Source organism: Ornithodoros turicata, chromosome 9, assembly GCF_037126465.1.
Source record: "Ornithodoros turicata isolate Travis chromosome 9, ASM3712646v1, whole genome shotgun sequence".
In the NCBI taxonomy this organism is placed as follows: domain Eukaryota; kingdom Metazoa; phylum Arthropoda; class Arachnida; order Ixodida; family Argasidae; genus Ornithodoros; species Ornithodoros turicata.
In genome coordinates, this window is record NC_088209.1 from 8,096,589 (window position 1) to 8,122,826 (window position 26,238).

General features: G+C 43.7%; 1 protein-coding gene across 1 annotated transcript; it reads left to right on the plus strand.

The window, feature by feature from the left end:
• The first annotated feature begins 538 nt into the window (after positions 1-538).
• On the plus strand, positions 539-24,668 carry LOC135368083 (neural proliferation differentiation and control protein 1-like). The gene is made up of 7 exons (XM_064601159.1): positions 539-762; positions 6,249-6,464; positions 10,112-10,306; positions 13,852-13,918; positions 17,094-17,258; positions 18,312-18,411; positions 19,690-24,668. Exons 1-7 carry the CDS (start codon positions 687-689, stop codon positions 19,810-19,812), a joined length of 942 nt encoding a protein of 313 aa, XP_064457229.1. The 5' UTR covers positions 539-686; the 3' UTR covers positions 19,813-24,668.
• Positions 24,669-26,238: the final 1,570 nt, after the last annotated feature.

Below are 26,238 nucleotides of genomic sequence, written 5' to 3' on the forward strand. Positions count from 1 at the left end.
GTTGATATAACAAAAATGGTGTTGCGCAGAAAGAAGTACAGTGAAAGCTGGAAGATAATAATATGCCCAAGGAACACAAGAAGCAAGTTTTATAAAAAGTATATTTTTTATTGCGGAGAGAAAAAAAAGAGGAAGAAGAAGAAAAGGAAGTTCGGGGTCCGGCGCAGACAGCGCGCCACCGCGAATACCGAAACTCATCCTGCTCAGACATCCCTGCGAGCGCTGAGAGCGGTCACATTCTTTCGTCTGCGAATGGGAATGGCTGTAGCTATCGTATTTGTGACGTCAAAGCTTGACGCGGGCGTGTGTTCAAGGGCTTGTATCTTGCAATTGCAACTGTGAAAGAAAAATAATTCGTCAAATAAAGCTGAAAACGGTGCGTGCACAACATAATCGACCACATTTATCGAGGTGTCACAACCCCATTTAGGGTCTTGCAATATTTGCCACGAACTGGCTGCAAATATTCATTCTTTATTCACTTCCAGAGGAGACGTAGCAGACGACAACGGAAAGCGCGCATTGCACTCGCTTTGTAGCGGCGCGCCCATCGCTTGGCTGGCTTGCTTGCCATCGGAACCGCCGCTGCTCTGGTGTTTACGTAAAATGGCGGATAGGCAGCAATAGAGAGTCCACCATTTCGCTGCTTCTATGCCTTTCGGCTCCTGATTGCGACGTTTTTGGACATGTTAACGTACAGAACTTCTGTAACGTCCATACTTCTGTTCATCCTATCCGAAGCAACATCAAGAAGCTATGAGGGTAAGCTGTGGCTCCGTGCTCCGACCATCTCGCCATTTTGGCCGGAAAAACGAAACAGATGTCACATTTGTAGTGCTTTCATTGCCACTCTACGAGCTTGGAAATATTAGCGACCTGAACTTGAACGTGTATAGATAGTCATGTCTGTTAGGCGCATTGTCAAGTGTCCAATCTGACCTATCTATCATTGTCGCCTTCGCTTACAGTCAGCTTTTCTTAGGGAATACGGCATGTGGCATTCCTTTCAGCAAATTCGGGGAATTTTTCAGTTCCTGCAATCCTTTTCAGAATTGCAGCAGTTTAGATTCCTTTTCTTTCAATAATCAACCGATTTCGAACTCGGGCGCAGCACGTCTTTACGTAAGATGTTATCAATATATCATTCACTCTTCATCAAATAATGCCGTACAGTGGTATCAAAAGATTCACCTATATTCGCCAACTGGTTTCTTTTTTATCATCAAAACTTTTCCAAGAGCGGGTACTCGCAGAAATGCTTTTTTGTTTTGCAACTTCCGTTCACGTTCGAAAGCAGGTTGGATTCCAAGGATATTCAGACTTTGCAGCAGCTGAATTGACTCGCGGCCAGCTGAGTTTTCGAAGCGAAGGCCGTAGTCAGGCTGCTGCGCGTTAAAAAACGATAGCTGTACTGCGGAACCCAAACAAATAGGCGCGTGGTCATCGATTTTCGGACTCCTTCACAGGAGTAACACAAACTAGCCCATTCATCCCGCCGCCTTGACAGGGTATACTTCCACGTACGCGATGTACTTTGATGTATTCACATACCTAGGCGTGAGAAGTCGGGTAATATATGCCTTACTGCTCCTACCTTTCATCCATGCTCAACCAAAGAGCAAGCATGGACTCTTATACTGATGTATGAGTTCGGATTCTCAGATGCCCTGAGGGTGTTGTAAAACTTCGTAGTGACACATGTTTAGGAAAAAAACGTATGTATATGGGACGCGTGGACCGATGGTCTTGACAGTGAATGTGAACAGTGTCGAAAAGTAATTTTTAGTGCCAATCAACAACCAGAGCCAAAACACAGTGCAAAACATGACAGCACAATGGTGAACTTAGAACTGGTTTACTTCCAAAAAAGAAAACTACCTCAAGTTTCTGTTTTAATATAGTCAATTTTTGGTTAACCGAGCAAACCATTGTACGTTATTCTGAAGGTAGAAAGGGTTGGAACAGAGACAACACCAGGGTGTCCACCGACCTGGAAAACCTGGAAAGCAGGGAGTTATCAGGGAATTTTGATGTGACTGGAAAAGTCAGGGGATTGTCAGGGAATTTGTCAAAAAAAAGCAGCTGAAGTTGGAAAATCACAGACAAGTGCCGTCACGATGCGCAGTGAATCTCGAGTGCTGATGAGTGGTTGAGTGGCATGCCCCAGCAACATTGACACGAGTAGCAGTTCTCCAATACGACAAGCTCAGAGACAGAAAAGTAGGGCAGTTTTACTAATTTCTCAATAAATGATCTGTTTTATGAAAGATCTGTATCAAAACGCAGCAGCCACCATGTTTTGATCAGGGAATTTGCTTGAAATAGTCAGTGAAAACCTGGAAAAGTCGGGGAATTTGTAGGCTACTGTTTAGTAGACACCCTGAACACTGAAAACAAGAAAAAGAAGAAAGAAAAAAGGCTACCACAATGTTTCATTCTTCTACAGCGATTGGCCGGTTGAGTTGTCTTGTCTTTCTGTACGAGCACGTATTGATCAACAAAAAAAGTTTCTGTACGCACGAAAGATTGCAGTGTAACCGAGAAACGCAAACATGTACGTGGCATGTACCTAAAAAAAAGTAATAACAATTCTTAAAAATAAAAATATTACACTACATGGAGTCACGCATAATCTAGTCCATCAGCTCTCAAAGTATTACTGTGCTGCAGATGGGGTAACTGGACGTGGAGAGGTCACGCTCCCTCCCTGTGCCACGTAATGTAATCCATCACACTTACTCTGCTTCCATATTGGCTATTAAAGTAGCGCGGAAGTCATTTTTAACACCCTGTTTTATCTCTATAAAACTGTTAAGTAGGTCAGTAAGATACACCGTGAGAAGTACTTCACACCACAGAATTGTAACTATCGCAGAAATTGAATTTAAAGTACGCCGCAAAAAGCGACCATCCGCAGCAGGCAGTGGAGAGCAGTACTACCCTGTGATCTGCCTGGGACCTTGCGCTGACGCTACAGGGGCGACGCTCTCTGATTGGTCCAGAGGAATGTTCTCTGCTACTCAGCTGGCGTCTGCTAGTCGGCTGTTCGGGTCTCTGAAAAGGCCTTGCTCCTCGCTCGGTCATGACTCGGCTGTATATTGTTAAATATACAACAATACAAGTTATACAACAATAACAATACAGTACTTATGTGTCCTCATAATGGAGCGATAAATAATGTGACTCAAGTTTGCGCTGAAGATCGCTTGCATTGGGGGTGCTCACGATATGATCCGGTAAACTATTCCATTCATCAACTGCTCGTATCAAGAAGGAACACCTGAACACTTCAACTCTAACAAACGGGGGCTTAATATGCATAGAGTGCCTTGTACGAGACGCTCCTACACGCAACATTGTGCTGTGCGTGCAGTCCACCGCGAGTTCATTATAAAGACATTGCCTGAAGACCTTTAGACGTTGTATTTTAGTTCTGACGACTCTGATTTTAAATTTACGCATAATACCAAAGTACAGTCAGACCTTGAGTACCTATTACACACAAACCTCACCACCCTGTCTTGTATAATGTGCATTGTCTTAATTTCTGTTACCTTACAAAGTTACTGCACGACCGCCGCGTAATCAATAATAGGAAGTATTAAGGCCTTGTAAGCCAGTAGTTTTGCTTTCTGTGTAGTGTCTTTTTTGTAGTGTTTTTTCATCTGGGAAACAAATTGCGCACATCAAAACCTTTCGCACTATACGGTAAAATGACACACACACACTTTCATCAGACGTCTTAATCTGAATTTTTTTTGGATGGCCGTCTGTACGTCACCACACTGCAGCAGAAAGTGTGCTCCCCTACTGATGGCACGTGGTGGCGCTGCAGTATTATTTCTCCTGGCGCGGTATTGCATCTCCTTATCCCCAACGGCGTATGTAGTTGACAACCTAATTTCTTCTCCTTCTTAAGTTGAGCGCAGCTATAGGAGTAAACACTGTGTCGCGTTCTTTGCGCCGTACTAATCTAAAATACGGATACGGGGTTGGTTGAAGAAAACGTTTCCAGAAAAGGATTTTGTCTTTCAAGAGGGCAATGCTTCATGCCGCAGAGCGAAATGTTTCAGAAAAAATTAATTTTCCTCGCATCACATCAGTTCACTGGCCTGCAGGGCCTTCTGATCCTAAATCAGTTAAAAATCTCTGTAAACAGGTGTAAGTGAGTAAAGTGATGATACTGGAGCATATACAAGGTGTCTCATGTAGCGTGTACAGAGATTTTTAAAGGGTGGAATGCTCTATGTGAATGAAATGAAGTGCACATGCTTAGCAGTCTTTTGTATGTAGTCCAAATCTTAGCATACAGATGGGGGTCTCTAGCAAGCTAGTACAGGACCCCGTGTTAGTTGTAATGTGAATTAACAGCTCTACACATTAATATAAAAGGTTGTACAGAAAATATAATAAACTTAGTGAAGTACAACATATGAAAAAAAAGTAGACTGTGGCAGTTCAGGAGTTACAAGAATTGCGTCAACTTAACATACATCAATAATTTAGTGGTGTGGGGTAACAAAAACAAAAAGAAAGAATATCTCTTTCTCACGAATATCCCTTTCATTGTGTCTAATTGTTTTAAGACTAATTAGTTAACTTTTAAAATATTGAATTAAGGGTCGAGTTGCCACTTGGAAAGTTGTAAAGTTGTAGAGTGAGTTGAGAATATGCCCAACCGATGTGTTCCTGTCAAGGTACGATTTCTGTGCCTTTTTTATGATCATTCTCAATAGGGCATCAGTACATGTTGTTCACGCCGAAAGGGCCATTCCTTCTGGAACTTCTGTGACACCGAAGGAAAATTCCATGGTGTAAGATGTCCTGAGTACTGCAAAGAAAAATGACTATACAAGTGTGAAAGACACCACTTGTTGAAGGGACCACACGGAGAGCCCAACAAAAATAACCTCCGTTCATTCTCTTTCTAATTCATCTAATCTCTCTAATTCAATCTCTTGCATCTCTTGCCACCTGCGTAGCTTTCTTACAATGAGCATTCTATGAAAATATGAGGAATTTATGCGAGAACTGGCTTATTTAAATACTGACTTTTTCCGAAAACAATCAGCAATAGCCTGCCCTTTGCCACTGTATCCGTAGAGAACAATGGGCACTTTCTCTGGAACCTGTCGAAAGAGAAATCTTATTAAGTGCGCCCATTGGCTGCCTCGTGTGTTATTCTACCCTCGTCCTTTACCCTTAAATGGTTTTATTAATTGCTCTAATAGGAATTATTGATTTGTGAAATTGATGACACGCTTTCATACTTTCAGCACAGATGTTTACTGTATGCGTTCCATTATGTTCTCTTTGCTTCTACCGGTTTTTTCCACCCTGTATTTGCCCCGTACTAGAATGCCTTGGAGCAGAATCCACGAATAAATAAATATTACATAGAAATACATCGCAGTTTCACGTAACGCTTCGTTAACCTTCTCTCAGTATGTATAATCTTACAACCCAACCAGTTTCATCTTTCATACCTGCCAACTCTCCCGATTCATCCGAGAGACTCCCGGATTCGGACCGGTTTGTACGATTGTACGGCTGAGAAGCAAATCTCCCGGAAAATGCAGTTTCCCTCTCTATATCTCAAACGCCGGCTTTTTCTCTGGGCACATAGACGAAAACGTCAATCCAATACCAGCCCAATTGCCATCGGCATCGCTGCCGCTTACCGGAGCCTCTGTGTTACGGAGTTCCGGGGTTCTCGTCATTGTTCTAGTTCTAGCACTTCTAGTTTCCGGGCACTTCCTCCATGTTTTCGGGCAACAAAGGTGCCTTTGGACTAGCTGTTTCGACCTTGCGTACCTCGCAAAGAGAACAGAGACATAGTTTTGTGTCCTCACGTTCTCTTGAGAAAGTGTCATAGCCTTGCTACAGCTTTACACCCAGATAGTTTCTTGGAGAGGGCAAAATATGTTGCTGTAAAACTTGTGCCCAATGGGCCTGCTGGGGTGAAGTGTGCTCCTGTTATATATGCAAATAAAAGCCACCCAACATCGGCTTTCTCCGACCCCTCCTCCCCCGCTTTTGAAATCTCCCTAATTTGGATGTTCCCAAGTTGGCAGGTACGATCTTTTATTGTGCGCACTGTAACATTATTGCTCGTATGCCTTAGCGCATGTTGCACGGAGGGTCGTGTTATTACGACTTCTGACGCACCTGGCAGGAGTACTTGTGCCACTGCACTCCTAGAATGTTTTACGAGAGTAGACGATTACTCACAATTAATGTCGTTTCAGGGCCATGGCAGCTGGGGCCTGCCTACCGCCATGGACCAGATGCAGGCTTGCAGTTGCCCTGGCTACCCCAGAAATACCTGGAAGGGAGGGAGAGACTGGAGGAACAGGATGCACACATTGCAGCGGAGCAGGATCTAAGGGAGCAAATGCTCAGTGCCGCTGCCCGGGAAGATGTGTCGTTTCTCGAAAGACAAGTTGACCGTTCCATGGATGAAGGTACCGTTAATGTAAATTAATGGATGGTAAATGGATGCACTACCTAAGCGGAGTCCAGAGGCTGGGAGTTTAATAGTTTGAATGCATCGGCTAATAACATAGGTTGGCTCCAACCTGTTTATGCGCTAGATTGTTGCATGGTTCATCCTTCCACAATACGTATACAGTCAAACTCCTTTACAACGAAGCTTAGGGGACATCAAAAAAAATTCGCAGTAAAGGTATTTTCGTTAAAAAGGATGTCCATTATTGGACCTATAGGCTCCAGCAGGACCGCAAAAAAAATTTGCTGTAGTGGTATTTTCGTTAAAAAGGTGTTCGCTGTAAAGGAGTTTGACTGTACAGTCAAACTCCTTTATAGCGAACACCTTTTTAACGGAAATACCACTACAGCGAATTTTTTTGCGGTCCCGCTGGAGCCCTATAGGTCCAATAACGGACATCCTTCTTAACGAAAATACCTTTACTGCAAATTTTTTTTGCTGTCCCCTGAGTTTCGTTGTAAAGGAGTTTGACTGTATACAGTTACGGGATTGGTTTTTCAGTGGGGTCTTTGGGATAACTTAGGCACCTGGAATTTGTCGTTTTTTTAAAGATGTTGTCCTACACGGGGAAGCGCCCTTTACGTTCCCAATGGTGTAGCAGAATAAACTGAGCATCACACGGAAGCACGGTGAACGAGCAATAAAGTGGTACTTGGCTCATTTTTATCCATTTCGTATATACAGTCAACCCTCGATTTATGAATTCCCTCGTTTTATGAACACGAGCACGGGGAACCAAACTTTTTCCATTCATTTTTCCCTCGTTTTATGAACCTCGGTATTCGAATAATGAAGGGAATTTCTGGGAACCAACTAGAAGTTGCCCAGCGTTTTTGCCATCAATTTATGAACGGATCGTTCCGAGGTCAACAGAAACCGTCAAAGGGATTATTCTTATTCTTTAAGGTCTTATGAATGACGCCTGAACGGACAAAACGTTTTCCAGGTATTGCACCCTCGGTTCTTAACCCCTCGAAATCCGAACAACAAACGGGTTTTCAGGGGTCGCACAAGGTGCGACCAAGTGTTCCTGACCTCAGTTGATGAATAAGGTGGTCGCTGTCACCCGGAGGTTAATAAACGGAGGTTAAAAATCCCGGAGGAAATCCGAGAGCAGTCCAGTGCAAATGTGGTGACATCTCTTCTTTCCAAGATTGACACAGCGGAAGGCATGGTCCAAAGCAAAATTAAACAATTTAGTATTGCATAATAAACAGAGAGTGAATGCGCTAACGTCTGTCTTTGTGAGATTGATACAGCAGAAGGCATGGTCAAAAGCAACAATATATGGCATTATAAACACAATCCCAACTCGGAAATACTCTTCCATTTGCTCGATAGTACTCAGTTAACGGAATTTTCGATTTATGAATCCCTCGATTTATGAACGATTTTTCGGGGAACCGAGGTTGTTCATAAATCGAGGGTTGACTGTAGTCCAGAAAGTCAAACTGAATGTAGTGCTGTTTTGCTCCGAGTCGACTTTGCAGATTTCTTGCAGATACAAAATTTAAATAGGATACACCCATTGTACTGCATGTGAAGAGCTGCAAAAAAAACAACGCTTTTTGCCCCGAGCAAAAGAAACTTTGTGACGGAAGACACTCAATTTCGCTCGCGACGACTGTGTCACCCTGTCTTTCACCGTGTCTTTCCTCTCTCCCAGCCCAGGAACTCTGTCATGCAGAAGCTTCAAAATGCCTTTATTTGTATTCGTTTACCAGCGATTCAATTTTTTTTCTGCTTTAATGCTATCGATGAAATGGGATAGTTTGTTTGATTTCAGATGGAGCTACCCCTCTGACCTGTAAACTGCCCCAGCTTCACCTTTTTTTCAACTTATTGTATCCTGCGTAACTGCCGACAATTCAGTTCAACCTGTGGCACACTGGGCTAATGGTTTCCTTGATTGCGATCAGCAGACCTGCCAGCTGTTGCAAAATCCCAGACATTCTGCCAGGCACGATGTAGATCAGCACCCAGTCGCGATTGTCTCATCTCATCTGACAGATCCTTGCTGTCCGCGCTTGACATTATAGATTCACGTTTTCATTCCTCGTCACCTGGTTGGAGCCCGATCCTTCTAGGTGCTAAAGTGCTCAATTGAAATAAAATATGTATTGCGCTACGATTCGTGGCGAGAGTCAGCCCGCATTTCGTTTGGTACAGCGAAAATCTGTTCGGATACGTAAAGCCAAGACGACACTATGCCTGCACGACTGTCCCCAGAGTATGCAATCCCATAACGCGATTCCGGGCATATGTCGGCATTGTTAATTTTGCGTGCAAGAGGGATACAGGTTGGGCACAAGCCTGATTGGAAACAAGGTGTGAGAAAGATGAAAGAATGAGTATAAATCTAAGGGCATAGCACACGCTATCTTAAGGGGTTTTCGACGCTTTGGCAGGAGTGGTTCGTTGCATCATGCATGTATTGTGCTACACATTAGAGTGTTGCGGGAAAAGGAAATGTTTTAATGTGTGTCCTAGTTAATAGGACACAGGCCACGGAACACCTTTTGGCCCCAATGTTACCAGGAGCCAAGGCCTCATTAATTCCCGTTGGTCCACACATGACCTATAATTAGGGCCTGACTTTTTCGGGTTTTATTTTTGGCCAAATTCGGGGGGTAAATATCGGGTGATATTTTTCATTTGAAAATTCGGGTGTATTCGGGTTAAATCCCGTTACGGCATATTCTGTCGTCAGAAATTCGGGTGTATTCGGGTGATTTTTTTTTTTTTTTAAATAAAAATTTGTCTTATCATGGAACTAATGTTTAGCAATGTTATCAAACTTTATTTCGATGCACGCTTACGAGTGTGCCACACGACCCGGATGTTTTCGGGTAGATTCGGGTTAAACCCGAATTTTACAGATTTTGTTCGGGGGGTAAATATCGGGCGGATACGGGTTTAACCCTAAAAAGTCAGGCCCTACCTATAATATGGTACCATAGCTTGATAGTAGAAAGTTGAGATGGTCATTGAACTCCACGATAATTTGTGTGCCCATGGTTTCGTACTCTCAATTTCTCTTTTTGATTTGCTTTCTTGCGGTTGACGCATTACAGCTAGAGGCTGAGGTTTTTGGGAAATATTTTTTTCTGAATTTGGGGGGTAAAAATTGGGTAAATAAGCATGTGCACTAAATTTGTGCGAATTCTGGTGAAAAAAGATCCAGTATCCTAAATTTGAGGAGAAATCGTTCTCAGCTACTCAAGCTAACTGTCCTGGTTTGGTACAAACAGTGATGTAACTGCATTTACTGCCAAACAAGTTATTGTGCGTTCCTACAGAGGTCCCAGTGAGGGCAATTTGCCGGGTAAAAATTGGGTTTCACCCTAAAGAGGCAACCTTCAATTTGGGGTGCAAAGTTTGGGAAGAATCGGGTTAAAACTTCAGTATCCAATTGCAGCTTACCTTTGGGTCTTGTGCGAGTAATTGGCTCGTGTAAAAGTGCGTGGTACCACTTGCCCAACATTGGCAATAATTTACCTTTTGGAGAGATGGGAGTTGCTAATCCCGTACATATGGACATACGTATACATTGACGTGTGTCTATATTTATCCTGTTTTATCTCCTATCTTTATATCAAATAGGAATCCATCAACAGGCAGCAGCAGCAGCACGTAATGACCAGCCGGAAAATTCTGACGAACAGCCCAAAGGTCACACCACACCTAAGGACCCGGGCACGCGTGATCCCGTTGCGGTCGCTTATAGAGGCTCTGCTCACGAGCATGACAACAGGGTCATCGCCAAGGCATCTAGTTTCACGGACGTATATTTTGTTGGTAAGTGCAGAGCTGCACTGGTCGTATCTACTTCCTCTATTGACGTGCACGATTTGCGCACCTTCTCTCCCCATAAATTGTAAGAAAAGTTGCAGGTTTTCAGATTGTGCAGGAGCATTACTTAGGGCCCGGATTTTTAGGCATTTGCCCATAAATGCCTATAAGCACCTAAACGCGACATTTTCGGGGTTGGCTGCCCCCCTTTTTATCGGCTCTATTGAAACGTAGCCTTTTCTAACATTTTTAGATGCCATAACAGCCCTTTTTTTAGAGGTGTAAGCGTGAGTGCGCCTTTCAAGGCTCATGCTGAGTGCTGCATTTTTCTTTTCGTTTCTACGTGTTTGCACCTTCTGTTCCTTTTTGCATTTGGTCTCCTTCAGTACCTTGGTTTGCTAGAAGGGTTCATGTACACTTGATGAAAAGATTTGGCCTCTCTGAGCCTTACAAGACCTTCCAGGGCGGAGAACTAGAAGTATTATTAGATCCTGAAGTTTTCGGGAAATATTTTTTCCTAAATTCGGGGAGTAAAAATCGGGTGAATAAACACTCGCTCTAAATTCGCGCAAATTCGGGTGAAAAAACTTCCAGTATGCTAAATTCGGGGAGAAATCGGGCTGAGTTACTCGAGCCAGCTGTACTGGTTTGGTACAAATGGTGATGTAACTGTGTTTGCTACCAAACAAGTTAGTGTGCATTCCTACAGACATTTCAGTGAGGGCAATTTGCCAGATAAAAATCTGGTTTCACCCTAAAGAGGCAACCTTCAATTCGGGGTGCAGATACGGGGAAGAATCGTGTTAAACCCTAAAACTTCAGGCTCTAAGTATTATTCAATGTAGCATGGTTCCAGGCCGCCTCAGCATTCATGTAGGTGACGTCAAGGCCTGTATGGTACCGTTGCCCATAAAGGAGCAAATTAACTGCCTATTTTTGTACTTAACTGCCTATTTTTGCACTTAACTGCCTATTTTTGCACTTAACTGCCTATTTTTGTACTTAACTGCCTATTTTTGCACTTAACTGCCTATTTTTGCACTTAACTGCCTATTTTTGCACTTAACTGCCTATTTTTGTACTTAACTGCCTATTTTTGCACTTAACTGCCTATTTTTGCACTTAACTGCCTATTTTTGCACTTAACTGCCTATTTTTGTACTTAACTGCCTATTTTTGCACTTAACTGCCTATTTTTGTACTTAACTGCCTATTTTTGCACTTAACTGCCTATTTTTGCACTTAACTGCCTATTTTTGCACTTAACTGCCTATTTTTGTACTTAACTGCCTATTTTTGTACTTAACTGCCTATTTTTGCACTTAACTGCCTATTTTTGCACTTAACTGCCTATTTTTGTACTTAACTGCCTATTTTTGCACTTAACTGCCTATTTTTGCACTTAACTGCCTATTTTTGTACTTAACTGCCTATTTTTGCACTTAACTGCCTATTTTTGTACTTAACTGCCTATTTTCGCACTTAACTGCCTATTTTTGTACTTAACTGCCTATTTTTGCACTTAACTGCCTATTTTTGTACTTAACTGCCTATTTTTGTATTTTTGAGGGCCTAAGTGCCTGCCTGTTTTCATCGCTTTTAGTGCCTAAATTTCCGGGCCCTACTAATGATATTCAAAGCACGCTATTCTCCCAAAATTAAATAGTACGCTGGTCATGCGGGCTCCCAGTAGAGCCGGTACAGATGTTTTCCGTTGCATGAGTGCGAAAGCAAGTGCTGACCTACCACACCTGCCGTGCACGACAGGGAGGGCCAAATCCCGAGCCCACTACTGCTCGAAAGCATGCTATGTCAATCAGGATTGTCACGTTTGTTCTAAATTCGTAGTGTTGCCTGTAAAAGCGTTTCTTTGCAGCATTACTCCTATTTTCTCGTCTGTGCAAGAGCACAGCCCAATGCATCAGCGGGCGATTGTCCAAATGCAGTTCGCAGACCGGAAATTAATCGCTACGGAGATTGTGAGAGGTGCTGAGTCAGATGCTCAAATGCAAAACTCTCTGTTGGTCACCTGCACTTGTCATTCCTTCGCAGGAGCTAGTTTTTTTTTTTCCTTCGCAGAACACACCGCAGTGAAAAAGAAAAAAATACTGGTCTCCCTGCTGGTATAACGAGGAGTAATGCTAGAGCAATCGTTGAACTTCTGAGAAAGTGGACGGATAATTTTAAATTGCTCATAATGGTCTGCAGATGTGGGTCAGATGTAGGGACAGAGCTGCAGTGAGTTACGATGGAATATTCTAGAGAGGATATCGTGCTGTGGGAGTTCGGCACGAATAAAAACGTTTCCGACGGACAAGCAGTACCCTAGGTAGCACGCGTGACCATCTAACGGTGTAGTTGCCCAGTGTGAAAGTGCAAAAAATGAGAGCCTGCAGTAGATTCCTCAATGGTAGCCCTTCGAGTAACTAGTCCTCCCAAAGTTGGAATATACCCGTAGATGCCACGTGACTGCTGAAATTTTTTTGCCCCCTCTGCAGCTGCCCTAAACTTTTATGCAGAAATACCTCTGCCACTGTCTATTGTCCTAGCCGAGTTTTCTGAAACACAAAAATTTCTGAGAGGAGAGAGCCCAGGCCACAAATGCTATTGCATTAAAAAATAGAATTGCGGGGGGGGGGGGTCACTGCAGTGCTCCTCTAATGCTATCTGTTATGACAAGTGCTAAGAAGAAAACAATAGCCAAGCCATAAAAGCGAGTGATGGCATGTGAACGCACCTCCACCTTTCACGACCTCAACAGGGAGAGAGAGAGAGAGAGAGAGAGGGGAGGGGCAGAGAGAGAGAAACACAAGCTTCTTCTGGCTGTTGTGAAAGGTCAAAGCGACCTCGAACGGAACAAGTTGGGGGAAAAGGACACACGCAACAGATATATAGGAGATATGGGGTGCTGTGGCCCGTTCTGGAGGTCTGCGGCACGAGCTCCGTGGGTTCGAATTATTTTTATTTCTATTTATTTTTCTTTTTTATTTTATTTATTTTTATCTTCTTTTTATTTTATTTGTATTTATTTTTATCTTCTTTTTATTTTATTTTTATTTATTTTTATCTTCTTTTTATTTTATTTTTATTTATTTTTAATTATTTTTATTTTATTTTGTTTTACTCCTTCTGACTTCAATGAAAGTCTGGAGGGAACAGTGAAAAAAAGCAGTCATAGTGGCTTGGCAAGCTAGCCATTCCCATATATGTGACAGGCAATAAGTAGCAACAATGTGACTTGTTGGGAATACATTAATGAACATTAATACATTAACAACGTTACATTAATAATAGAATTACCGAGAGTTTCTCCCCATTTAAATACACATTGATGGGGTGGGTCCTGGATGAGAGTGCGAATAATTAAGCAATTTCTACTTAACAATATTCTACTGTATTGGAAAAATACTGCACTTTTTTTTTTCTCCTGTCCAGGGAATCCCACAAATTTATAAAGCCTGCTTCATGGAAAAGTAAATTTTCCACCGCAGAATGCTTAAAGGTAATGCTTAGCACTGAGGTTCTGAAACTAATTAATGAATTTGTTTCAGCCCTTGTAGCTGGGTGCAGTGCTGTCGCTGTTATTGGGGTCGTGGCTGCAGGATTCTGTTTTTACAAGTAAGTACATGACCTGAATAAATTAGTGCAGTAATTCTGCCTGACACTCCCATCTGAGGGTTTGGTGAAGATATTATCGTATTTACTCGAATAATTTGCGTAACCCCACTTGTTCACTAAAAAAGTTGTGTAAACAAAAATTTGCGTACAGTATAATCTCGATGATACGAATTCTCATGGGGTCATGGAAAAAATTCGTATCATCCGAAATTCGTATCAAACGAATTAAACCAAGGCAAGAAAATAGACAGTGACGGTTCATTTTCCGTTACTGTCAATGAAAGAGGTTGGTTGTAACGCTTTTGTGTCTCCGTTTTTGGCCAATGCAGTCCAAATACGCGAGATGATTCAAAAGACGTAGCACGTGCTTTTCACCCGCGAGTCGCGTGACAGTGGTCTAAGGCGAGCTTTTCCTAATGCAAGCAGGCGTTAGGTGAAGCCGACTTGCGGAATGGTGACGCGTAGTGTTGTCAGAAGTTGTCCTGATATGTTCCCTCCATGTGTTCTGGGGTTCTGGTCGCTGTTTTCCGCCAGAGCAATGTCACACAGCTTCGCGGTTTATTGTTGCGAGGGGGGTAAAAAGGTCAAAGCAGAGATAAGGTGATAAGGTTCGGGGGGGGGGGGGGGGGGGGGGGGGCATGCAATGGAGTTCGTGGTGAGGATCGCCTTCCCTTTTCGAAAGAAGGAGCAGCATGACTCGCGCGCTCTCGCATCATGGGGGAACGACCTCTGTCGCATCCTCGGCTCATCCGTAAAGGCAAGATAATGCGTTCGTATCATCCGAAAAAGAATTCGTATCATCCTGAAATTTGTATCATCCGTGATCGTATCATCGAGATTCTACTGTAATTTGCGCACTCCTACTTTCAAGCGCGACATTATCGCGTTATCCCGTGACTGGTATTTACTTAAGGCTGGTGTTTCTAACGACCTCGATGGTACAGAAGACGACATCCTAAACAGGATAACGACGACCAGAACATGCGGAGGGAACATGTCAGGAAGACTTCTGGCAAAATTACGCGTCAGCATTCCACAAGGCGGCTTCACCAAACCCGTGTGTGCTTTAGGAGAAGCTCGCTTTAGAAAAACGTGGAAAGCACGCGGTGGGACTTTCGAATCGTCTCGAAAATTTCGGCAGCATTGGCCAAAATCGGAGAGAGAGAATCATTACGACCGACCTCTTTCGCTGACAGTAATGGAAAGTGAACAGTCACTGTTTATTTTCTTGCCAAAATTTTTATTTCGGCGTAATTCGCTTGATACGAATTTCAGATGATACGAGTGTTTTCCGCTACTCCGTGAGCTTCGTATCATCGAGATTCTACCGTATTATACACCTGAAGGCCCATCTTTTACCAGAAACTTGACCTCTATTAACAGATTTCGCACACGTTTTTCAAGTCTTGCGCACCCCAACCTATGCGTCCTGTTTTTTTTCTTTTTTTTTTTTTTGTAAAAAGATTGCGCCAGTGATGCGAGTAAATAGAGTACTTGAAATGTGCCAACGGTACAAGCGGTGAAAGTTACGGTGGGTTGAATTTACGAGGCCGTAAGGTGTGGGTGGCCACAAAAATTTCCAGAAATCCCCCAAAAATTGAATGTCTGAAATCTAAGAGAAGGGCTGCAAATAGTCCTCACTGAAGGCCTGGAGTGGGGCGAATAGTGATGCCCTTATTCAGCCTACATCATCGCTAAAATGCTGATTGCAAGCCCATTGAAAAGCTTTAACATTCCTCTCATTTATTTTGTTCCTTCCCTTATCTGGTTTGTCCTTCTGGTTTTGACAGCACCTTCCGAAACACGGCTGATTTCATCTGGTAGTGTCACGCAATAAGACCGCCAGTCCCAAAACTTTGAAAAACCATGCAGGTAACTTTCAAAAACAAAGTTCTGTGTTAGCTCCGCGAAGCAAATGTGGCTATGAGTAGTGGGGGACAGTAGGGTTAGTATGCGTCCTGGGCCGACTTCAAGGGGAACTGTGCGGACATTCGTTTGGAAAGTCTTCGGAAAACCCAGGGAAAACCTTAGACAGCGCAGCCAGTAACAGGATTCGAACCCGTGTCACCTCCCAGTCTCGGCGTAGAAAGCGATCATCCTGACCACCATGCCACGGGAGCTGGTCCACGCAAATAACAAAAATAAAATCGCTGATTCCGCTGCTGGTTAGGTCCGGTGCGTTTTTCCAGGTTTGAAGAAAAAAAATTTAAAGTTAACTGTATCGACTGGAACACTAAGAAGTGGGGGTGCCCCATGCGTTAAGGAACAGCCTCATGTCAGTTGGAAAAGACGTGACACTGAAAGGGGGATGGGAAAAAAGCAGCATCAAAACCCAATAAACGCAAACAAAAATGTTGCATTTTGGGATATTTTTTTTACTAGAGTACAGAAATGTGCTGGGTTTCGACTCTTGCGAATTAGCTTCCTCAGGGTTGTGCCCTGCAACTTTGCAATTCAGACATTAAGACAGAGTCTGACTAATTGTGAATATTAATTATGAAAGTTAATTAATGGCTACACCAGTTACTGATAGACCACCACATTTTGAGCAGGCCCCATCGGGAATGGATGCATTCAACGACTTTTCCGAAAGAAAAACCAGTTGAGAATTTTATTAAAATTCTGGTCGGTCTTACGTGACGCACCCTGCATGTTACTCTATACTGCAAAGCAAAAAGGAATGCGTTCTCGTTGCTCGTTAGTAATGACGTACTTATGCGTTACCTGGGATGTTTCACGCATTCAAAAAATTATGAAATGAACGTCTTTTCATCCACGTTGATATTTCACGTCGAGTGTAATTCCCGGAGAAGTTCGTACTGTAATGCCCACCGGTCATTTTTGTGCAGTTTGCCCAGAGACTATTAGCAACGACACTAAACCGTCGCTCAACGAGAGCACTCGAAGCAACAGGCATCTTCGTTGAATGCACGTGTCTGGCTATCATAAATGGCATGCTGGAAAAGCGCACAGAATGATTAATTTGTAACTGGATTTATAAATATCAGTTTGTGGAAATGCTAACTTTCCATATCAGAGATCTAGGTGGTACATGGAATATAGTTACATTATACGTGTGCTTGGGCCAGCTTACTATAGCTGGCTCCAGCAGTTAGTGTTTCTGCAGTGTTTTGAGTTCCTGCGTCGAATGCATAGACGAGTGCCATTTTCCCAGGGTACAGAGGAACGGCCGGGCTGCAGCGGACGTGGAGTATCCTGCGTACGGTGTGACAGGGCCCAACAAGGAAGCACCCTCTCCTACTGCGGACAGGAAGCTGGCTCAAAGTGCTCAGATGTATCACTTTCAGCACCAGAAGCAACAAATGATTGCGATGGAGAAGTAAGTGTTTGCTGCGGGTCAGGCTTGCGCAGCCTGGGGAGCAGCGATCCTTTTCCCGACAAACCCGCATGCTGCAGAAGAGGAAATCAGCCGACTCTCAGCCTGTTAACCTTCTAGTTGAACGACTACAGTCGCTGACCGATTTTTCGGACACGCTCGATTATTCGGGCTCGTTTGCGGAACAGCCGTGGGACCCATAGAGTTGATGTATAAGGACATCCAAATTTTCGAACGCCACGCTGCCCCATCGCTCGATATTTCGGACTCTGTTTGCTCAACCAGCGAATTTCTCTTTTGGGGTGACTAGAGATGCGAAGCACTGGAAAAAAATGGAAATTTTGGGAAAAAAAAAGTTTTCTTTCTGTTTTTTTTCCTTGTCCCCAGAAAAATAGCCCAAAATTCCCAGGCGACAGAACTCAAAAATGTAAATTTTCGGGCCTTTGATGCATTCCAACCCGCCAATAACCAACGACTTAGAGCTTCGTCTGGCTGCTCAGAGCGATCGCCATCACGTTTGCATCATGTTGGAGTTCTGGTTGGAGTGGATGGGTTGTTCCAATTACCTATCGCTGAGTAGACAGCAGTCTCATGGGATGCTCCGCTCTGCATTTATGCCTAGTGGGTGAACACTACTAAAGTTTCTAGCTCATTGTATGCTGTGGCTTGGCCAGCAATACTTCGACTCAGCAGTAACCGTGTTTGTGTTAGTAAAGTTTATGTGTAAAGTGTGTACTAAGTTTGTGTGTAGTGAAGTTTGTGTGTATTAGTAAAGTTTATTTTGCAGCGAAATGCATATTTTTTTTACTGCTCGATTATTGAGACCTTTGCTCGATCCCCGCCGAGCCTGAGCAAATCGTACGGTGGCGGTATCGGTTTTAGTACTCTGATAATGACGTGTAATGAGGAATATTGTGAAGTGTTCGCAAGGTGACATTATTAGGTTCAACGTGATCATGTGAAGGTTTATTGTAACTGGGTAAAACTTACATCTGCCAAATGTGTATAAGCTGCCTGAAGACAATGAAGAAAAGTATCCTTTTATGTTCGTTGCAGAAATCACACCAACAGACACACGTCTGCCTCGGATGTGGACACCGAGGAAGAAAACGAAGAAGGGGATTACACAGTATATGAATGCCCTGGCCTGGCTCCTGTAAGTACTCAGCACCATAGCTGCTGTGGTGAACATGCACTGTTTACCTGTTGCACGTGCAAAAACGGGTGTGCAAAAGAGTACCGCATTTCCTCGCATATAGGACACACATTTTTTTACTCAAAAGCAGGGGGGGGTCCAAACCAGGGCCTGCGTACAATATTTATAGAGAAGAAATAGAACTCAACAATCGTAGTGCACAAAACTCTCGCTTTATTGCCAGATGTCCGTGTCGTCCTACGAATCACAAGGACCATTCTCTTCATTCTCTTCCCCCGTGCTCATGCACCTCGTTCAAAAGCTCGCTAGCATTGGTTGTGACACGAAAGAGGTAGCTGCGTTCACGTGTGAAGGCCACGCTAGCCTTCTTCGGTAGAAAATTTACGTTTCAGCGAACTACGACTTGAAAATTCGTGGGAGTCCGTAGGCAAGAAAAAGCGAGCGACGGAAGTGCGGTGCTCTCCCGAGACTGCGTGTCGACTCATCCTTTTCCAGTCTTTGGTAACTTTTTCAGTGCGCAAAGAAAACTGGCTTCAGCTCTGTCAATCCCTTCAGGTATTGCTGTTGTTAAACTCGGTTTTGTCGTGGCATACTCAGCCGCTTAAGTGCCAGCGTTATCAACGGTGCCAGGCATTGAAGTCGCGACTGATCGGGTTTAACCCGCGAAAATGTTGCAGGCTGATTGAAATCTTACATTCTGTAGGACAGCGGAGGTAAATCCGAGGGGGCAGTCAGAGTCCAAGATGCACAAGCACAATGAAGTAGTACATGCAGTGAAGCTTTTGTGCAGAACCTGCACTTCATTGGGTGAAAACACAAATAACGTTCAGCACGAAGGGGCCATTATAGCCTCGCACGTGTCTAGTTTATCCGGCCCTTTTTTATGTCATAAATTCAAATAGGTAATAAATTCTGTGCTTGGAGTCCTGTCGTCTCACGTGGGTGGGGTGAATCCTTAGCATAAGAAAGAGGCGGGTAAACTAGACATGCGTGAGGCTATAATAGCCCGTTTGTGCTGAACGGCATTTGTGTTTTCACCCGATGAAGTGCAGATTCTGCACGAAAGCTTGTGTCAGTAAACGGTTGAAAGCTTCACTGCATGTACATCATTCTGTAAGATGTAAACCTTACAGATAGAGACATAAAATATTCAGCGGAAAAACGGACGATTCGGAGGGAAACGGCAAGTTCCACGACACGCGGCCATTTTCTCGGAATTGGGGGAACCAGGAGCTTTATCGGTATGCATGTTCTCACCATACCTTACTCATTTTCCAGACTGGTGAAATGGAAGTGAAAAACCCACTCTTCAACGACGACCAGACCCCGGTATCTCCACCTCTTCCCAACGGAAAGCAAGATCCTGACAAGGGTGACAAGCAAGCTCCGCCATCTCCCTGAAGATACAGATTGTGACCGCTCTAGTCTGAGTATTATTTAAGTTTGTTTTTGTTGGGTTAGGTTAGGTTGGGTACAAACAGGTCTCCCCCATTGCCTGTCTTTGTGATGCCGGACCGTTTGTCGTGGAAGGTTTTTTTTCTTCTTACCTAGGCAACAGTTGCATTACATCAGTGTGGGAAAGGTAGAGGAGATGTACCACCACAAAATGATGCACCACCGAGAGACTTTTTCTTGTTTGTATAGTACATGGTTTAAGCATTAGCTTTCTTCATTTTTTTTTTGTTATTCAAATTTGCTTAGGCCATTTTAGTTTTCCTCCTTGTCCGCCGCTTTGAAATTTGTGTAGGTGCTTGCATTTTATGTTAGATCTGACTAGGTGTCTGTTGACAACTAATTTTGTTGCACTATGGAATTTGTTTTAGGTCAACATAACTGCGCTATGTGGTATGCAGTTATTTCTCCATATTTGTTCACTGACGGGCCCTTTTTGGCGTCTCGAAGCATTACTGTGTCTATTTTCAAGTGTTGATCAGCTTCTTGATAGTCCCTCCTGAATCTAACATCAAAGTTGAAGTGCACTAGCAAGAGACAATGGGTGTAAAAATTCCTTTTGCCCAACTATTCCATCAAACTTCAATGTTCCTCTAATTTTTTGTGAAGTCATTTTTTGACGAGTGCGATCGCTTTTATTGTGGGGCTGTGCAGATTTTTTTAATACCAAGGCGAATAATTCTCTATATTTGCTTTGAATTCCAAGTCGAATATGGAATTCTGCATTTGAATCAAAGGGATGCCTCTTTCAAAACGGTCGAACCTCGATATAACAAACTTCCCCAGACCTCAGCTTCTATTGTTGTGCCGAATATTTTGCTGTACCAAAATTGATGACAGTTTCAAAAGACTTACCATATCTTCCAGTGTATAACGTGCACTGATGTAGAGTGTGGGCCCCCTAAAATCGGCAGATACTACGAAAGGTTCTATGTATAAGATGCACCACAGCCCCGACTATCCCAACACCGTACTACTGACCAGGAACTACGTCCTACATCGCTCTTAATGTACGCAGTAACCAAACCCTGCATGTTAAGTACAAGTCGTTTATTGTGTCTCATGCACAATTGAACCCATCCCTGACCCTAGACTGGCTCACGCGTGCCACGTTGCCCCCAGTCAAGAACAACGGTGCAGCAGAGAAAGGTCCTTATCGTTGCTATCCATCCAGGACCTTGGTAGCCCAGTGCACTCTTTTGCCTGAGGTCAACCCCCTTAGAGCCCTGCGCGGATAGGATTTTTGGCATCCGCATCCGACCCGCATCCGCGCACACGTTATCCGCATCCGATCCGCATCCGCACCAGACACAACAGTTTACATCCGCATCCGATCCGCTGAGCAAAACGCATCATCCGCATCCGATCCGCAAAATCCGCACGTTTCGAAAGACGCGTAAAGACCGCCGGAAGCATGTTGGTATAATTTCGGATGCCTCCATGCTGTCACGGAAGGACTCAGTCATGACGACAAGCAAAGGTAAACCTTTCAACAAACGCGATATGAAGAGACTTCTGGAACGCGTGGAACGCTACCTCGTCGGTGCTCGCGCGGTTCGAGACGCCAGAATGCCTCCTCTCCCGTCTTCCCGCCGTGCATGGTCAAAGGTGAACCCGAACATGCGCTCGCTGTCGGCATTCGGCGCGCAATACAAATAAATTGCTGGTGGAAAAATGACAGCATGCGGTATATCCGCATCCGATCCGCTACCGATCCGCTGCCTTCGTATCCGCATCCGATCCGCATCCGACCTCGCGCCATCCGCATCCGATCCGCACACCGCAGAAAGTGCTAAATCTTCATCCGAATCCGCAAGTATCTTGCGGATATCCGCTTCCATCCGCGGATGGTGCAGGGCTCTAAACCCCCTCATAATCTCCCGAGAGATTGTCACACTGGACCCAGCACGAGGCTACGTTGAGTTTACAGGTGGCCCAGCATCCTTTCAGAAAAAAACTCCTACGTATAATTAGAGCCCGAAGTTTTGGGGTTTGACCCGTTTCTTCCCCGAATTGAAGGTTGCCTCTCTAGGGTGAAACCCGATTTTTACCCGGCAAATTGCCCTCACTGAAACGTCTGTAGGAATGCACGCCAGCTTGTTTGGCGGCAAACACAATTACATCACCGTTTTTATCAAACCAGTACAGTTCGTGTAAGCAATAAGGCCCGATTTCTCCCCGAATTTAGCGTACTGGAAGTATTTCCACCCGAATTCGCAATAATTTGGAGCGCATGTTGATTTCCCAGATTTTTACCCCCTGAATTAGGAAAATAATATTTCCCGAAAACTTCAGGCTCTATGTATAATTAGGGCCTGACTTTTTCGGGTTTTATTTTTGGCCAAATTCGGGGGGTAAATATCGGGTGATATTTTTCATTCGAAAATTCGGGTGCATTCGGGTTAAATCCCGTTACGGCATATTCTGTCGTCAGGAATTCGGGTGTATTAGGGCGATTTTTTTTTTTTCGTTTAATAAAAATTTGTCTTAACATGGAAAAAATGATAAGCAATGTTATCAAACTTTATTTTAATGCAAGCTTATGAGTGTGCCACGCGACCCGGATGTTTTCGGGTAGATTCGGGTTAAACCCGAATTTTACAGATTTCGTTCGGGGGGTAAATATCGGGCGGATACGGGTTTAACCCTAAAAAGTCAGGCCCTATGTATAATGCGCATTGGTAGACATTGTGCTGTGCCCTTTTTGCAAAACTTTTCTTCTTCTTTTTTTTTTTTTTCATGTACAATGTGCGTTATCCACCAGAAAATACGGTATGCCACGAATTGTGAAGGAGCGAGCAGTACAAGCGTGTATATACAGTAGAATCACAAACAGGAGATGACAAATTTTTTAAAAAGTTTGTGCCAGCGAATATGATACGTAACAGGATAGTACGAGAGCTTTTGCGGAAAATTGGCGATCCACGAATCGGGTGCTCCGCATCAGCCACCTCCTCTTGGGCTGCGCTGGCACTGGCTGGCAGACGACACGCAACGCAGGTCTGATCAGTTGTGATCGCTGCAGGAGACAGTCTTTGCCTTTCCCAACAGAGGACGCTTGTGGAGAAGGATAGAATAGGAGTACTATAAATAGGAATACTGCAAAAAGAATTACACACTTCTGCCGTTTACTTGTTTTTTTTTAAACTTTGTTCACACGTTAGGGACAGAGTAAATGCTGCTTTTGCAACTTTTCTTCCGTTGTATTGCAATTCCAGCTTAAGGCTTTTGTTCTAGCGGAGGCTAAAAGCCTGATGGGGAAACGTCAGTTGTTGCGTTTCATTGCGAATTTCATTGTGTTGCGTTGGAATGAGGCTTCGCTGTATATTTGAACAGTTCTGAAGGTTCATAGTTGACGCCGTATATAATGAAATGAAATCCTCCTAAACTACGCTGTCGTAAGACCAACATAAAAACACCGTGGGCAGGCTCCTTGGATGTCGCACTATTTCCATCAAGGACAAACGTAATCGCCGTACTTCCCGTTGAGGAACGCGCAAAAAAGTATGTTTCGTGTGAGCACAGGACACTTGAAAGTCACGGAGAGCAACGCCATTTTTCTTTTCGGACACGGACGTGGCAGCGGTTATCGCAAGTTCTTCATCAACTGACAGAAGCTTCCATTTTTGGACTAATCACTCCACTAATCACAACACACTGCAGCGAAACAAGATCAAACAAATGTAACTGAGGAGTGATTGCGTAGTTCCCACAGCAAAAGTGATGAATGCCCACTCCGCCAGTTACGTCATTTCACGTGTCAACGCCAGTAACCAGTAAGAACGGACTGGCACAGAGCAGCGTTATTTCTCCTTCCCTCCCCTGGGGAGTGGGACTCCTCCTCGCTCACCCCTCTCCTGCACGTGGGCAATGGCATCCGCGACGTCGCAAAGAGGTGTCTGTCTCCACACTGCCTACCTCGTAAAATAGAATGTGTCGTACGAAAGCACTTAGTTAAATTGAGTGCAGAAATACAGTCTATGGGGAATTATATGTCCAACAAAAATGGTACGTTAAATGGAGAATTTTGATAAATCGACGTTCGTTAAATCAACGTTGTTAGTTGGAGGTTCGACTGTATACGGATGTCATACACATGCTGTTCATGTGTACGCGTGCATTTGGTTCCATCATGTAACTGTTCGCTTCGATTTCTAAATGACTATTTGCACAGCCCTACTTTATGGTCATAACAGAGAAATCTTTCTTTTTTTGTACAGTACACAGATTGTGACCTAGTCACCGGTTGATGAAATACAAGCTACTTTCAGTATATCTATCAACCTTCCGAACTTTGCGGGCAGCAGCGGAGCACGTGTTGTTCTCAATTGCCCGTAATGCTCCAATGCCGTTGAACTTAACTAAAACTGAAAGCAAATCTTTTCGTGAGACATGCTGACAATCTCCTTGACCGAAATATAAATCTCGGACGTTTTCCGTAGACAGGCGTTTTTATTTTCTTAGCTCAACTGCCTCTGCTAGTTGATGCTTTAACGGATACAATATCATTTACTGTTTATCGCTATTTTTCGAAGCCGTTTCGTTCTAGGGCGGCTTCTTTTACGTTGCCTGGTTCGCAGCAACGCGCCACCCGTTTTTGTTGTTGATAAGAATTGACGACTGTTACTTCATGGAGTGTATCTGTTTTACACATATAACGAATTCCTTTTTCGACATGGATTCCTAGTCTGCCTAGTCATGACCGCACCAAATAATTTTTAACACCAGGTGTAAAACGTCAAAAAAGCGATAAAAACCGGGCTGTTTGGTGGTACATTTAAAAGCGATAAAACCCCGGTGCAGGGGACACAAAGAGACAACACAGACGAAGCACTGACTGACAAACAACTTTAATGGCAGGGACACATCTTAAATACACCAACTGCACACCCGACCCCCTAGTGGCAGCCAAGGCCGTCATGCTGTAATCACAAATTATCACAAAGTTATCAAAAAGATATCCTGGTGCCTTGTTTGCGTGATATCTTTTTGATAACGTTGTGATAATTTGTGATTACAGCATGACGGCCTTGGCTGCCACTAGGGGGTCGGGTGTGCAGTTGGTGTATTTAAGATGTGTCCCTGCCATTAAAGTTGTTTGTCAGTCAGTGCTTCGTCTGTGTTGTCTCTTTGTGTCCCCTGCACCGGGGTTTTATCGCTTTTAAATGTACAATGTCAGCCTGGGGTCTCCGCTATCATTTTATGGGCCACCCATATGATTCGGTGAGAAACCCCCAGTTGCCACAGGTAATCATTCCAGGACTTCCTTGTTGAGGTTCCTTGGTGTGGAATTTTCAGAAAGGCCATGGTAGCTCACAGCAACATTCCAGTCATATATAATGTAGAATATATATATATATACATATATACTATCCTGTGCCAACCAGTACGTACCCTTCCAGGATATTGCTCGTTGTACTCGGTCCATGTGCCTGAAAGTAGCCCCCTCGAAAACTTCGGACAGATATATTCAGATACAGCCTTTGTTATTGGTTAGCAGTGATGGAACGCTAAAAATTGTGAAAAGTGTAGTGCAGTACGTCAAAGTATGTAGAAGTTAAGTCAATCTTTGTTGCCAGTCTTAATTTAGTGCGGCACAATTGCTCCATTCCATGTGAGGGGACTTTGTGCTGTTACGTCTATTCTCCGAGCACTCTGCATTCCAGAGGCTACGAAAAAAAATTTTTGTCAACTAAATGACTCGGTGAATGAATAGCTGTACTACAATTAAACTAAACTGAATTTTGCGCAGCACGTTCTGCAGACTTCCGTAATACATTTTAAGAAGTGACACTAAGTACGGTCACCAGAGAGTTGATTTGACAGCGTACTCCACACCTGGAAGGCAGCAAAGGCGCGTGCAGCGATCAAGAAATGAGATGTAGTGGCTGTAACGCAACAATGCGAAACCTTCTTTCAGACATAACAACACAGTGTTGGGTGAACTTATTAATGTACATAGTACCGAAAAAGAAGTACACTTATCACAAAAAGCCGAGTGTATAAAAAGCACCTCCTTAGAGTGACGTAGCACGCCGCAGTGTCAACAGTAACCTACTCTTTGTATACTGTACAACACATAAGTGATGTTAAAAGGGGTCTTCTGTCTTCACAGTTATTTAACGTGCAAACGGTGTTTGGAATATATTATATATACATATATATATATATATAGAGAGAGAGGATGATGTATATAAGGTGACAGACACTGTATGTACTTAAGTAGTATGAACTTTGCAAAGTTTAATACATTGTGCTCCTGAAAGCCAAGCTTTCAGGCTGACAGTGCTGAGCATTACTGATGTAGCTAACAAAATGCTAGATCTCATTTGACTGATTGCTTGTGTAGCAGTGTTAAACGCGCGGTTGTGGGAA